Source organism: Marmota marmota, unplaced genomic scaffold, assembly GCF_001458135.2.
Source record: "Marmota marmota marmota unplaced genomic scaffold, marMar, whole genome shotgun sequence".
NCBI lineage: Eukaryota > Metazoa > Chordata > Mammalia > Rodentia > Sciuridae > Marmota > Marmota marmota.
The window spans coordinates 24190503-24205770 of NW_026000229.1; the positions used below are offsets into that span (position 1 = coordinate 24190503).

General features: G+C 32.4%; 1 protein-coding gene across 2 annotated transcripts in view; it reads left to right on the forward strand.

Annotated features, from left to right (window-relative positions):
* Positions 1–15268, forward strand: part of Rfx7 (regulatory factor X7) — a 126905-nt gene that overhangs the window by 38815 nt on the left and 72822 nt on the right. For both annotated transcript variants that reach the window (XM_015480625.2, XM_048793199.1), the window contains exon 2: positions 12495–12528. In XM_015480625.2, coding sequence (XP_015336111.1) covers positions 12495–12528 — 34 coding nt within the window. The remainder of the gene's footprint in view (positions 1–12494; positions 12529–15268) is intronic.

Here is a 15268-nt window from a genome sequence, read left to right on the forward strand (position 1 = left end):
TACATACACACACACACCAAAATCTGAAAAATTCTAAAATCCACATTTTGATTCCAAGCATTTTAGATAAGGGATAAGGGATCTTCAACTGTACTTCACATTCATTGGGGCAAGTGTAAATACATATTCCTGTAATGTACTCTGAGCAGAGTCACAGTCTGCAAAAGGAATCTGAAGTCAGTGTATTTTTAACAGAATTAATTATTTCATAGGAGCAGAAGCTGGTTTGTTTAATTTGTCTTAGCAGGCATAGAACACAAACACTTTTAAAATTTATAGATGCATATATATCTCCCCTACCTCAGATTTTCCTTAGATGAAATCTTGAACAATATTCACAGATATCTGTTTCTAATACAGAAGATAGTTGATGTAAGTATACAGCAATTGTGAGTCTGACTTCGGACAGGGATTCCAAGTAAATATAAAAATAGTATTAACTTTTTGAATGGAGACCAAACTTGGTATTGGAAAACTGGGATTCAAGTAAGCAAGGTATCTAAGTGTTTTTCCAGGGCTGCTATTACCTACAATATATTATATACTAACTATTTTTTGGCCCATGACTGTCAATTTACTTATTATGTCATGTTTAAGCCTCAAATGAAGAAATTATTACATGTTATTTTTATAAAGTATTTCTGTGAGGTAAAGTAGACTTAGGTTAAGGTTGTTTGGATGTTCGGGTTTTTTGTTGTTGTTGTTGTTAATTTTTAAACACATGCTTCCTAAATTTGTTTTTGTATAGCCACACTATGTAAGAAAGTTTTATCCAGCTCCACTTAATAGTTTGACTTGGAGAAAATAAAATATGCTTTCTAAAATTATATCTTCAGTGCTTAAATTTTCTACTTGCTGATGTTTCTTCCTCTCTTTCCCTACTCAATTGATATAGGATTCAGGTTTACTTTACAACATACTGGTGATCTGACTTGATATGCAAAGCTTAAACTGAAAGATTTAGAAAATGAATGGTTATTATGTTTCAAAAACATAAAAGTCATAATACCACAGCAAAATTATGATACCAATAGTTTGTTACTGTTTTTAACTAATACCAAAATACAATTAGATATATACTATTTATTTAAGATTTTTACAGAAGTATTTATTTATTTATTTTTTGGTAGTACAGTGGTGGTGGAGGGAGTCAAACCGAGTGATTTGTACATGCTAGGCAAGCCCTCTACCACTAAGCTACACCCCCAACTCAGAAATAATTGTTTTGTTTTGCTTTTAATATTTTTTGTAATTGGACACATTACCTTTATTTTATTTATTTATTTTTATGTGGTGCTGAGGATTGAACCCAGCGCCTCACATGTGCTAGGTGAGCACCCTACCACTGAAGTAATTGTTTTTCAAAACCAGTGAAACTAAGTTTTATGCATATCAAATAGAATAAATTGTCAACAATTTAGAGAATATTTAAAATAGAAAAATATTAATGCTCGATCTACATTATCTGACAAGTTTTTGCATATAAAATCATTAATAGTTTTATTCAGAAATTAAAATGAACATTTAAATTATGGAATATTAAGAAGGCAGATATCTACCTTTTTTAAGTACAAGCTCAAATGTATATCATTGATTCACTATTCATTAGTAAATGTGTTTTGTGCATATTTTTCAGCTTCTGAAAAACTTCATTAATCTTAACTAGTGAGAATAATGGTGAAAAGATAATTAATTCCACATATATTCCTCTGCCTCATTGATCAACACAGATATTCCCATTTGTTAATTTTGAGTTTTTAATGCAAATTTATTTTTTTATTTTTATTTTTTTAGTTTTCGGTGGACACAACATCTTTATTTGTATGTGGTGCTGAGGATTGAACCCAGGCCACACGCATGCCAGGCGAGCACGCTACCACTTGAGCCACATCCCCAGCCCCTTAATGCAAATTTATTTACATTTAATATACTTTTTAAATTTTTTTATTCTTTTTAGTCATACATGACAGTAGAATATATTTTGACATATTATACATACATGAAGTATTATTTCCCATTCTTGTGGTTGTACATGATGTGGAATTACACTGGTCATGTATTAATATATAAACATAGGAAAGTCATGTTCAGTTCATTTTGCTGTCTTTTATATTCCCATCTCCACTTTCTTCCCTTCATTTCCCTTTGTCTAATCCAAAGTACTTCTAGTCTTCCCTTCCCTCTCTTTATTGTGGGTTAGCATCTTCTTATTAGAGAGAACATTAGGCCTTTGCATTTGGAGGATTGGCTTATTTCACTTAACATGATAGTCTCTAGTTCCATCCATTTACCTGCAAATGCCATAATTTTATTCTTCTTCATGATTGAATAGTATTCCGTTGTGTATATATAACACATTTTTTCTATTCATTCATCTGTTGAAGGATACCTAAGTTGGTTCCCATAGCTTAGCTATTGAAAATTTAGTTACTATAAACATTAATGTGGCTGCATCACTGTAGTATGCTGATTTTAAGTTCTTTGGGTATAAACCAAGGAGTGGGATAGCTGGGTCAAATGGTGGGTCCATTCCAAGTTTTCTGAGGAAACTCCATATTGCTTTCCAGAGTGGTTGCACCAATTTGCAGTCTCACCAGCAATGTATGAGTGTACCTTTTTCCCCACATTCTTGCCAATATTTATTTTTATTTGTATTGTTTATATTTGCCATTCTGACTGGAGTGAGATGGAATCTCAGTGTACCTTAAAGGATGACTTTTCTCCAGGTTCTACCTGCTTTTGGTCACTGTTTTGCCTTAGTGGTTTTTAAAAAATATTTTGTCCACTGTATATAACTTATGTGTAGCAGGGTTACTCTAAGTTACCTTGTCATTAGCTGAAACAGAACATTGAAGCATTATTTTAATTGAAATAATAAAAATGTCCAGTATTCAGATTATTTTAGGAAGTTGTGAAAATAATGTACTATAATATCCACTAAATGGGATATTATAGTACATTATTTTAAAAAGTTGAAACTATCAGTAGAAAATGCTTTTGGTAAAAAAAAATTAGATAATACCCTACTTTGAGTATACATAGGTAAAAATTGGACGTGTTCATGAATATACAATGGAGAATATATGGAAAAAAGGAAAGAATTTATTGGTTAGAGTGTTGGAATTTGAAGGAAGTTTCCAAATATGTTCTATTAATATTAATAGAAAACTACATACATATAAACTCTACATATTTTGTATACTTATTTATTGTACTTTTAATATATATAGTAAAGGTCTTCTAGATGGTATAGTTGAGCAGTTGTGACAGGATTCTCACCCCACACTCAAGATTTAAATATAAAATGTCAAAAGCAAAATACACAACAATGTTTCATATATATATGTATGTGAGTAAGTAGGTAGGTAGATATTTGCTTAAAATCAAGAAAGTCATAGGTACCAGTAAAAAGGGTTAGGGAGAGTTTGCTTAAGAAAGGCTGGGGTTGTAGCTCAGTGGTGGAGTGCTTGCCTTGCATGTGTAGGATACTGGCTTCAATCCTCAGCACTGCATAAAAATAAATAAATAAAATAAAGGTATTGTGTCCATCCATAACTGAAAAAAAAATATATCTATATATATATATTTTTAAAAAAAGGTAAGCAAGAACTAAATCCTAAATGGTTTGTAGTAGTTTTCATGTTTTGATACAGAACTTAAATGTTGGGATTAATATCTTAATGTTAGTAGGAAAGTATAGGTCACATGGCTCTGTACCTTCACAGATAGTTGAAACCCATCAACTATGTGAAGCTTAGAGCCTGAAGAGAGATTTTTGCGCATGAAATTTGATTAAAAAGAGGAATCCATAGACCCAAAGAGTTTCAGGTAAACTTGATAGTTGCCCAGAGCACAGAGAACGGTAAATTATGAGATCCAGAACCATGTGCTTATATTACTTGATTGTGAAGTTTTGATTTGATAAGCCCCTTATAGTACAAGCACTGTAAATATTAAATTAGTGTAAAACTGGGTCTGAAGCCGTTAAATCCCTAGATTCAAAAAGAGGCAGATGTGAAACTGTTTCCATGAGCCAAGGGATATATGACTGCTCTGAAAAAATAATCCTTGCTGATAATAAATTAATAATTTAAATATTTCACATCACAAGAGAAAACTGACACCAACCCAAGACATGTTTAGGAATTACTTGAGAAGAATAATTCTCACTTAAAATGGACTCATAATTAAATTTTAAAAAGTATAAATCACAGGAAAAATTGATCTATCTTAAAGGAGACTGACACAACTTCTTTTTTTTTTTAAAGAGAGAGAGAGAGAGAATTTTAATATTCATTTTTTAGTTTTCGGCGGACAGAACATCTTTGTATGTGGTGCTGAGGATCGAACCCGGGCTGCACACATGCCAGGCGAACGCGCTACCACTTGAGCCACATCCCCAGCCCTGACACAAACTTCTTATCAGTAGTAGATACTCAGAAGACCACAAAAAGAAAGGTTATTTAACAAAATTAATTGGAGACAACACAGAATTTAAGGGAAAATGGCATTACTAAGGAAAAAAGATACTAGATCATGATAAATGGAACACTGTGCCAAGAAAATATAAAAATCATAGTCTTACATATATCCATCAGTATAGTATGGGAGTTAATAAAGCAAGTGTCAGTAATTACAAAGAGAAATTTAAAAATGAAAAGTGTTATTTGAATATTTAACTTATCTCAGAAACTCTAGTTAAAACAAGTGGGGTTCATCCCAGGGATGCAAAGTTGGCTCAACATACAGAAATCATTAAACATAATTCATCACATCAATAGATTTAAAAATAAGAATCATATGATCCTCTCAATAGATGCGGAAAAAGCATTTAACAAAATATAGCACACCTTTGTGTTCAAAACACTAGAGAAACTAGAGATAGTAGGAATGTACCTCAACATTGTAAAAGCTATATATGCTAAATTCAAGGCCAACATCATTCTAAATGGGGAAAAATTGGAAGCATTCCCTCTAAAAACTGGAACAAGACAAGGATGCCCTCTTTCACCACTTCTATTCAACATGGTCTTTGAAACCCTAGCCAGAGCAATTAGAGAGAAGAAAGAAATTAAGGGGATATGAATAGGAAAAGAAGAACTCAAACTATCACTATTTGCTGATGACATGATTATATACTTAGACTATCAAAAAATTCAACTGGAAAGCTTCTAGAACTAATAAATGAATTCAGCAAAGTAGCAGGATATAAAATCAACACCCATAAATCAAATGTGTTCCTATACAACAGTGATGAATACACTGAAAGAGAAATTAGGAAAACTACCCTATTCACAGTAGCCTCAAAAAATACTTGGGAATCAATCTAACAAAAGAGGTGAATGACCTCTACAATGAAAACTACAGAACACTAAAGAAAGAAATTGAAGAAGATCTTAGAAGACAGAAAGATGTCTCATGCTCTTGGATAGGCAGAATTAACATTGACAAAATGGCCATACTATCAAAAGTATTATACAGATTTAATGAAATTCCTATTAAAATAATCTCTATTGTTTATCTACAGTAATCCCCACAAGCATCAGTACCAAATCTTCTCATGATGTTCATTGGTATTTCCTTGAGAAAACATAAGCAATCAAAGAGGAGTTCATATCACTTCCCTACACTAGATCTGTACTTGTGACCTCTGTTGACCCTGTGGAAGAAGTAAAGTGTGGGGATCCTACCTGATGCCAGGCCCTTGTCAAGGACCAAATTCTGATCAGACTCTGAACTCAACTAGGTCCTGACTGACTTGACTTTCTTTTCTTTCTTTTCTTTCCTTCCTTCTTTCTTGGTACTGGAGATTGAACTCAGGGGCACTTCACCACTGAGCCACATCCCCATTCCCTTTTTTTAATATTTATTTTTTAGTTGTGGTTGGACACAATATCTTTATTGATTTATTTTTATGTGGTGCTGAAGATTGAACCTAGGGCCCCACACTTGCTAGGTGAGTGCTCTACAGCTGAGCCACAACCCCAGCCCTTCTTTTTATTTTTGATGTTGAGAAGCTGGTCTTGAACTTGTAATCCTCCTGCCTCAGCCTCCCATATTGCTGGGATTATAAGCAGGCACCACGATGCCTAGATTAAGTTCTGACTTGCTGCGCCCCTCCCCTGACTCAGGCAATGGCAAGGCCCTACTGAGGTGGATGGCGCAAGGCGTCCATCCTCTGGAGGAGCGCAGTATGTTTCTGGGAATGGGCTGGTTTGTTTTTGTATTCCTTTAATAAGTATAGGTGCGACTTCTCATATGACCATTAAGTATGAAGGAAAAAACATGACTTTCCCAATTAATGCAACTACTTCTAAAGAATAAATCTGTTTGCTCTAAATGCAATGATTCAGCTGTAGAACATAAATTGTTAATGTTTAATGAAAAACCCCCTGTAGGAAAAACAGTCAAGGAAGTTTTTGAGAAATTAAATTAAAATCTAGAGAAGAAGAATTAATGTCAAGAAGACAGATTAGTGCTTAGTACTGGGCAACTTGTTCTTGTTCCTGTGCACAATGGTTTGTGCTCTTACTCTTGTTTGATTAAAATTAGTAGCCTCTCTTTTCAAGTTACCCATTTGCCATAACCGTGGTGCCGATTCTAGTCAGTAAGTCAAGAAAGAATAGTCAAGGTATAGGCCAATAGTCTGGGACATTTCTAACTATTATTAAAAGCTAACTAAGCAGAAGCAGCTCAAAGCAAAACGCGAACTGAAAGGAAAAATTCTTGCTTATGCCTAAGCCAAGATACATTCTTCTTATATAATTGTAGCTACGTAATATTTTGTTTCTTTGAATAATGATTCCTGTTTTGTAACCACAAAGTACTGTGAGCCTGCCAAAATGAAATGTATATATGATTAACTTCACAAGTAAAGATTGGGATTCAGCACCTTCAAAAAAAAAAAAAACAGAAAAAATAGGCAATAAAAGATTTGAATATTAAAATTATTACATTTGATTAAATGAATGTCTATATAGAAGGACTTCTAGAAAATAAGTAGAAAGTATGGATATATTTAAAGAATACATGGATTCGTTTTTTTAAAAATTGACTATTACCTGGGTCTCAAAGGAAATTTAAATCATGGAAAACACATGCCCCAGATGAAATGAGAAGACAATTGGATCAGTAAATTTAAAAATAGAATGTACATATATATACACACATCAAGCACTAAATTACAAAAACTTAAACAACAAAATTTATAGGGTATAGTTTAAAAGATGAAACTTTTCAGGAATAGGAATAAAGTTACAATCCTTCTTTAGTGTACTTTTTTTAAAAAAATATGGGAAATACATGTTTTGTGTTCAACTTTAATAGCATAAATAAAAATAAATAATAAAAAGTGATAATTAAAAAAAGAGAACTGTTAACAAAAATATAGTTTTTAAAAAAGATACATGGACACTTCTTGGCCTCTAATATAAAGCTTATACGCTAGTAGAGAAGTTTCCATAGACAGACATAAATACCAGTGGCAATAATTACAATAAAGATAAGTAAATTAGCATAAAGGAGATAGAGGGTGACAAGAGCTGTTTTTTGTTGTTTTTGTTTTTAAGATAACGGTCAGGGATGGTTTCTGAGGAGATAAATGTTTGAACCATGAGCATATGAAGTTAGAGAACAGTCCAGGCAGAACTCCCTTTTGAAGAATGTTCGTGATGAGTGAACAGAAGAGCAAAAGCCCTGACTATCTCCCTAAAAATGATAAATTATATTAATCATAAAAAATGTCACCAGCATTATTCTTGATTACAATGAGTATAGAAGTAAACACTTCAGTGTAGAAATGAAACAAGGATAACTGCTCTCACTCCTACTCTTCATCATTATACTGGAAACTGTAGCCAACGTAATTAGAAAACAGAGGAGAATAAAAGAAACAGAAAGACTGAAAAGGCAATATGGAAAGCAGTATGGAGATTCCTTGGAAATCTGGGAATGAAACTACCATTTGACCCAGCTGTTCCTCTCCTTGGAGTATACCCAATGACTTAAAAACAGCATACTTACAGGGACACAGCCACATCAATATTTATAGCAGCACAATTCACAATAGCTAAACTGTGGAGTCAACCTAGATGCCCTTCAGTGGATGAATGGATTAAAAAAATGTGGTATATATACACAATGGAATTTTACTCAGCATTAAAAGAGAATAAAATCATGGCATTTACAGGTAAATGGATGGCATTGGAGAAGATAATGCTAAGTGAAATCAGCCAATCCCAAAAAACAAATCCTGAATGTTTTCTTGATGTAAGGAGGCTGCCTCATAGTGGGATAAGGAGGGAGAACATGGGAGGATTAGATATATTCTAGATAGGGAAGAGGGTTGGGAGGGAAAAGGAGGGGGCAGGGGATTAGCAAGGGTGGTGGAATGTGATGGACATCATTATCCAAAGTACATGTTTGAAGACTCGAATTGGGTGTCAACATATTTTATATATAAACAGATATGAAAATTTGTGGTATATATGTATAATAAGAATTGTAATGCAAAAAAACTAAAGTACATGTATAAAGGCATGAATTGGCATGAACATAATACAAAGATGAAAATTATACTCTATATGTGTAATGCATTCCATTGTCATGTATTTAAAAAAAATTAAATCAATAAAACAAAAAATTCATTGATAACAATCAAAAAAAAGATTGAAAGGAAGAAAAATATTATGACTTATAAATGAAATTATTATCTACAAGAGAATTTACATTCTATTAGAACTAAAAAGAGTACAGGAAGGTTGATTGAGATAAAGGTCAGCCTAGAAAACCAGGAGTTTTCCATATAAGCAGAAATCAACTAGAATATGTAGTAGGGGAAAAAGATACAATTCAAAAATACCATCTATAAGCTGCCATGGATTCTTTCTAAAATTTTTGAACAGGTTTACAGAGAACATTGTCAGACACTTTAAGGACTGATGAAAATGTATCCAGATTGTCAGTATACCCCTCCTGCAAGTTCAAACTGCAGCATCACTACAACTAAAAAACTGTAGGACTGAAAAATTCACTTAGAAAAGTAAAGGTCCAAGAATTATGAAGACCCTTGAAGATGGGGAAGGAGAGTTATGTCATCAAATAACTAAACCTAATAATTTAAAATGTGGCATTACTTAGGGATAGACAAGTAGACCAATAATAAAACAGAAAAGAAAGGCCCAAAACAGATTCAAGCATTTCTGGAAATTTGGCATAATAAAATAAGGAACAACCAGGTTGCCAGAGAGGAAAAATATGTATATTGCATCATACCATATACAAGAACAAATCCCAACTAGAGAAACTATCTAATTTTAAAAGCTAACTTATTTTTAGGATAACACATAGAATACCTTTGTAAATTTAGCTAGATAGGATTTCTTAAATAAAACCCTCCTAAAAAACCACATTATAAAGGAAAAAAATGATAGGTAAAATTTAGTCAAATTTTTGAATTTTAATAAAAGGTACCATTAACAGAAGTTAAATATGTATAACAAAATTAATAGCCAGGATATGTAAGGATAACAGTCAACTCCACTTAAAAACAGCCAAAGGATAGGAACCAACAATTTGTGGAGAAGAAAAACCTATATGTCCAACAAAAGATGAAAAAGTACACTTTGCTACTGGTTGAGAAGAATATGATAAATTTTAAAAAAATTGTATTCTTTTGAATTACAAATTTTTAATATGTATTATATATGTGTATCATATATTAATGGACTATATCTACAAGGTAATAGAAAAAAGGAATTATCATATACTGCTGATGGAAGTACAAATGTATATAAGTACTTAGGAGAGGAATTTGGTAATATATAATAAATTGAAAAGATGCATTCATAAGCCCCAGAAAATAGACTTCTAGATTTGTAACAGAAATTTTTGTGGGTTTATATTAGGAGACGTATACAAAACACTTATTACAATATCATTTATAGAATAACTAGAAACTTTGTAATTGTCTTTTAACAAATGAATAAACTTGGAAGTCAGTGGGATACTTTTCAGTGATTGATGGTTAAAATTGATGGACTTTATGTCAATATGGATGGACCTCAAAAAGTTGAGTGAAAAAGCAATCGTAGAATCTGCACAATATAATGACATCTTAATAAACATTTTAATGTTTCACAGAACAATAATATATACTTATAGATATTTGTGTATTTAATCCAAATTTCGAAATAACAGTTGAAAAAGTTATACATAAGATTAATGATGGTTGCCTTTTGGAAGGTAGGGAGTGGTATGTGACTAGACAGAGAACCAGGAGAGGGCTGGGGCTGTGGCTCAGTGCTATTGCACTTGCCTGGATGTGTGAGGTACTGGGTTCAATTCTCAGCACGACATATAAATAAATAAAATAAAGGTCTATCAACAACTAAAAAAAAGAACCAAGGGAACTTGAACTTGACCTGTATCATTCTAATAGGTCAGTGTTAAGTATGTATTAAAAATAAGTGGCTAGCTTAAGTGATTGCCAGGGTTCTTAACCGGCTCAGAAGTACTTCCATTTTACTTTTTAATTAAATCATTTAAAAGACTATCTTTTACGTATACCTTCTAGAGATTTTATTAAGTTAATATAGGCATACTCATCCTTTTTAGATAATCTCCAGAATAGTCAGTTTCTGATAAATGGGGATATATTGAGATTATGGTTTATAAAATAATCACATGGTCAGTTTCATGTTGTTTTCTTTATAAAACTTGGGATTCAGTGGGATATTTTTCAGTGATTAATGGTTAAAATTGATGGACTTTATGTTGAACATGGATGGACCTCAAAAAAGTCATTCTCAATGGCCCCAGTTCCAGTTTTCTTCATATGGGGGGACTAAATGTGTTTTTTGTCACTTATTTATTCAGCAGATTTTGTTGAATATCTAACATGTGCCAGATGATATAACAGTGAATAAAAAAAGCCTACTCTCATGGAGTTTAAATTCTAGCCAGGGAAGATAGCCATTAAATAAATAAATTTATGAAAATATAATATGCTAGTAGTTAAAAATAAAGCAGGATAAGAGAAATAGTGATTACAAGAAACAGTGTTGATTTCGACCAAGGTGTTGAGGGATGGTTAGATTCTGGGTATGTTACTTTTTAATAGCAATTCCTAATCCATAGATTACTCTGTGATCTTAAGGGACATTGTGAGAGTTATTGAAAAGAGGTAGCACACATTAGTTGCCAATGAATGATAAAACTGTACAGTGATCATAAAAGGAGATTTTAAAACCTCTAAAAATCTTTTGTAGGATTGTGGAAAGGGAATTTCATTCCTGTTTACTTAGAGGTTTCCTTTACTTTTCTTGCTCCTTTAAGTCATTGTGAATTATACAACTAAACTTAATCTTATCATACTTTGTTGTTTGCAAAAAAAATGAAACTTGAGATCTGGGTACAGATTTTGATGTTAATTGCATTAATAGATCAGATATAAAATACTAATTTTTACTCTATAGCTTAACTGTATAGGTATATACAAAGACAGATCAACCCATTTTTTTTTTTTACATTCATTTGGCTCTAGACCTTTTATGGAAGATAATCTATTTAATGATATTTTATCTTGCATGATTCATTTGCTTTTGCATGTTAATAGATATTGTAACAAAATCCAAATGACAGTTAATTTATACTCCCTTCATTTGTGTTATGTATTATAGTTTAATTAAACTGATGTATAGTGGCTTTATTTGTATTATTTAGTTTCTAAATATAATTTTCTACCCTCCAAATATTACTGTATTAGTTCATCTTTTATTATGGCTTTTATGTCTAAGTATTCCTGTTATGGAAAAGAGAGAGATGTGTGTGTATGCGGGCGCGCATGTGCATCTGTGTATGTGTGTGCTACAGGAAAGGAAAAGAGGAAAAGAATTATTTTATGTCAGATCTTTAGAGCTATAGCATATTACATCATTATGGCTTTTTAAATTCTAAACAAATCATTGTCCGGAAAAGAAGGCAGACAGTAAAATTCATAATTTATTTTAAACTCTGTGTCCTGTTTCTCAGCATAGTAATACATCTGCACTTATATGTCATTAGAAACTTAATTGTGAGCTGGGTATGATGATATACACCTGTAGTTCCAGCACTCAGGGAAGCTGAGATGGGAGGATCACTTGAGTCCAAGAGTTCTAATTCAGCCTAAGCAACATAGGGAAACCCTGTCTTTAAAAAAGAACAACATTTAGTTTTATATTCAAAACATCTATTTTACTGTAACAACAGTAGGTTGAGTAGAACAGTAAACAGAAATATTTTGATTGTGCTTTAAAATTTAATTTAGTACAGTGAGTGGGAAATAGATTTTTGTTGTACTTTGTGAAAGAGTATTTCAGGATAATGAGTTTCACTTACATTCACTTATATATATTTTTTTTCATAAAAAGGAGAGCTAATTACCACATCTGAGAGTATTTCAGGTATTTAATAAAATTTTTATTTCTACTAACCTAACTTTCTTTTTCTTTTAGCAAAACTGTACAATCTAAAGTGGACTGCATTTTGGTAAGTGAAATACCTAACTTAAAAGTTATTTTGTAGTAAGTCTTTTACAAACACTATGTAAAATATACCATTCCTAAGTAAATATTGATTCTAAATATAACACAACTTTAGTGAATAAATTTTGATGATTAATTACAACCCTGTGGGTAAATTGGTTATAAGCTGCCTAGATATTTTCCTGTCTCATCAACACTGAAATCACAATCTGAGGTAATTGCATGCATTTGAATCATCTTTGGCCTTCACTGAAATATTGCTTAAACAAAAATTTAATTAAAGTGAATATTTTTATTCTGATAATGCTGTAAGAATTCATTTAAAGTTTTTAAGATGTTTGATGGGTTTTGTTATGATAGCATATTTTTCATGTTTCAGTTACTAGCCTTTAGAAATTAAGCTACAATGATAGTTTAAATTTAGGTTGTACCTAGAGAACTCTATAAGAATTTGCTTAAAGAAAACTTTTAGTGTTGCGTTCATTTTTGTTGCTGTAATATACTTTGTATTACAGCTTTTAATCTCTGGGTTGCAGTTTTTAGACTTCAAGTCACATTAATATTTTAATTTAGATTTTGTTTGTAGTTCCTTAGGTCTTGTCTTAAATATGTAAATGTGTGAGGGAAGAAGCGTGCAACTATTGGGACAACTGGAATAATACTGACTTCTTTGATGAAATCTCTGCAGACAGGCTGCACCATAGGCTGTAGAATATTCAATGACTCTCTCTGCTAGATTACCCGAAGTGTCAGTGTAATTATTGTTCTTCCTTGTTTGTGATTTCAGAACTTTTCTTATCCTAGTTTGGGTTTCCTTTTAAGCCAACTTGACTTGTTTGTGTTTTGTTTTGTCTTTTTAAATCATTTTTTCTCATCATTGAGTAAATAGAGGCAAAAGATTATCAAAATTATAAAATATAACATTTTAAAATATAAAATAAGAAAGGAATTTTAAACCTTTGAAGTGTTTATATTTTCATGTAAGATTTAAAATAAACGTGTTATATGTGTGTGTTTTTATATGTGTGTGTGTATGTATATATCATGTATAACTTTACTCCATAATTTTTAAAATTAATTTATTTATTTTAATTAGGTATATATGACAGCAGAATGCATTTTGATTCATTGTACACAATTGCAGCACAACTTTTCATTTCTCTGGTTGTACACGATGTAGTGTCGCACCATATGTGCAGTCATCCTATACCTAGGGTAATGGTGTCCATCTCATTCCACCATCTTTCCTGCCTCCATGTCCCCTCTCCACCCCACCCTCCCCTTTGCCCCATCAAAGCTCCTCCATTTTTCCCATGCCTTCCCCATAACGGATCAGCATCCATTTATCAGAGAGAACATTTGGTCTTTAGTTTTTTGGAATTGGCTTACTTTGCTTAGCATGATGTTCTCCAACTCCATCCATTTACCTGCAAATGCCATAAGTTTATTCTCTTTTAATGCCGAGTAATATTCCATTGTGTATATATACCATAGTTGTTTTTTTTATCCACTCATCTATGGAAGGGCATCTAGATTACTTCCACAGTTTAGCTATTGTGAATCGGGCTGCGTTACAATAACATGCTGATTTTAAGTGTAGACCGAGGAATGGGGATAGCTGGTTCAAATGGTAGTTCCATTCCAAGTTTTCTAAGGAATCTCCATGCTGCTTTCCAGATTGGTTGCACCAATTTGCAGTCCCACCAGCAATGTGTGAGTGTGCTTTTTCCCCCACATCCTCATCAATATTTATTGTTGTCTGTATTCTTGATAACTGTCATTCTGACTGGCATGAGGGGAATGTTGAGAATAGTTTTGATTTTCATTTCTCTAATTACTAGAGAGGTTGAACATATAGTTGTTAATCGAATTCTTATCTTCTTCTGAAAAATGTCTGTTCAACTCCCTAGCCCAATTATTGATTGGGTTGTTTATTTTTTTGGTGTTAAGTTTTTATATATCCTGGAGGTTTATCTGACATACGTATGGCAAAAATTTGCTCCAGAAATGTAGGCTCTCTCTCTCCACCTCGTTGTTTCTTTTGTAGAAAAGAAGCTTTTTAGTTTGAGTTCATCCCATTTATTAATTCTTGATTTTATTTCTTGTGCTTTAGGAGCCTTGTTAAGGAAGTCAGGGCCTAATCCGACGTGATGAAAATTTGGACCTACTTTTTCCTCTGTTAGGCACAGGATCTCTCATCTAATTTCTAGGTCCTGATCCACTTTGAATTTCTTGTTACTCCATAATTTTTTAATGCTGTCTTAGGCCTTGGACATCCAGTGATAAACAAGATAGTAATATCTCTATCCTCATGATCCTCATATTTTATTAGATGAGGTAGACATTAAATAAGTGAGCAAATAAATGTTATAACTTCAAATATTGATAAATGCCTTTACAGAATTTTTAAAAGGCAAAAGGGAGCAAGTGATGGTGGCTAGGATAAACAGAGTTGTGATCTGACATTTGAGCAGAGATCTGAATTAGAAACTAGCCTTGTTGATGATCTGCCAACAGCGCATACTAGGCAGAGGAAACAACACGAAAATTCAGAAGTTTGGGTAATTTGAAGAAGATAAGGATTTCAGTGGGCTAAAATATGTGGAGAAAAGGAAAGAATGATACCAAAGTTCAACTGGAGAGGGTTTAATAATGGTATATTTGGTCACAACAAATTGTATGGTAAGCCAAGTAGAGTGTCCTAAGCAGAAATATAAAATGATCTAATTTTTTTAAGAAATATA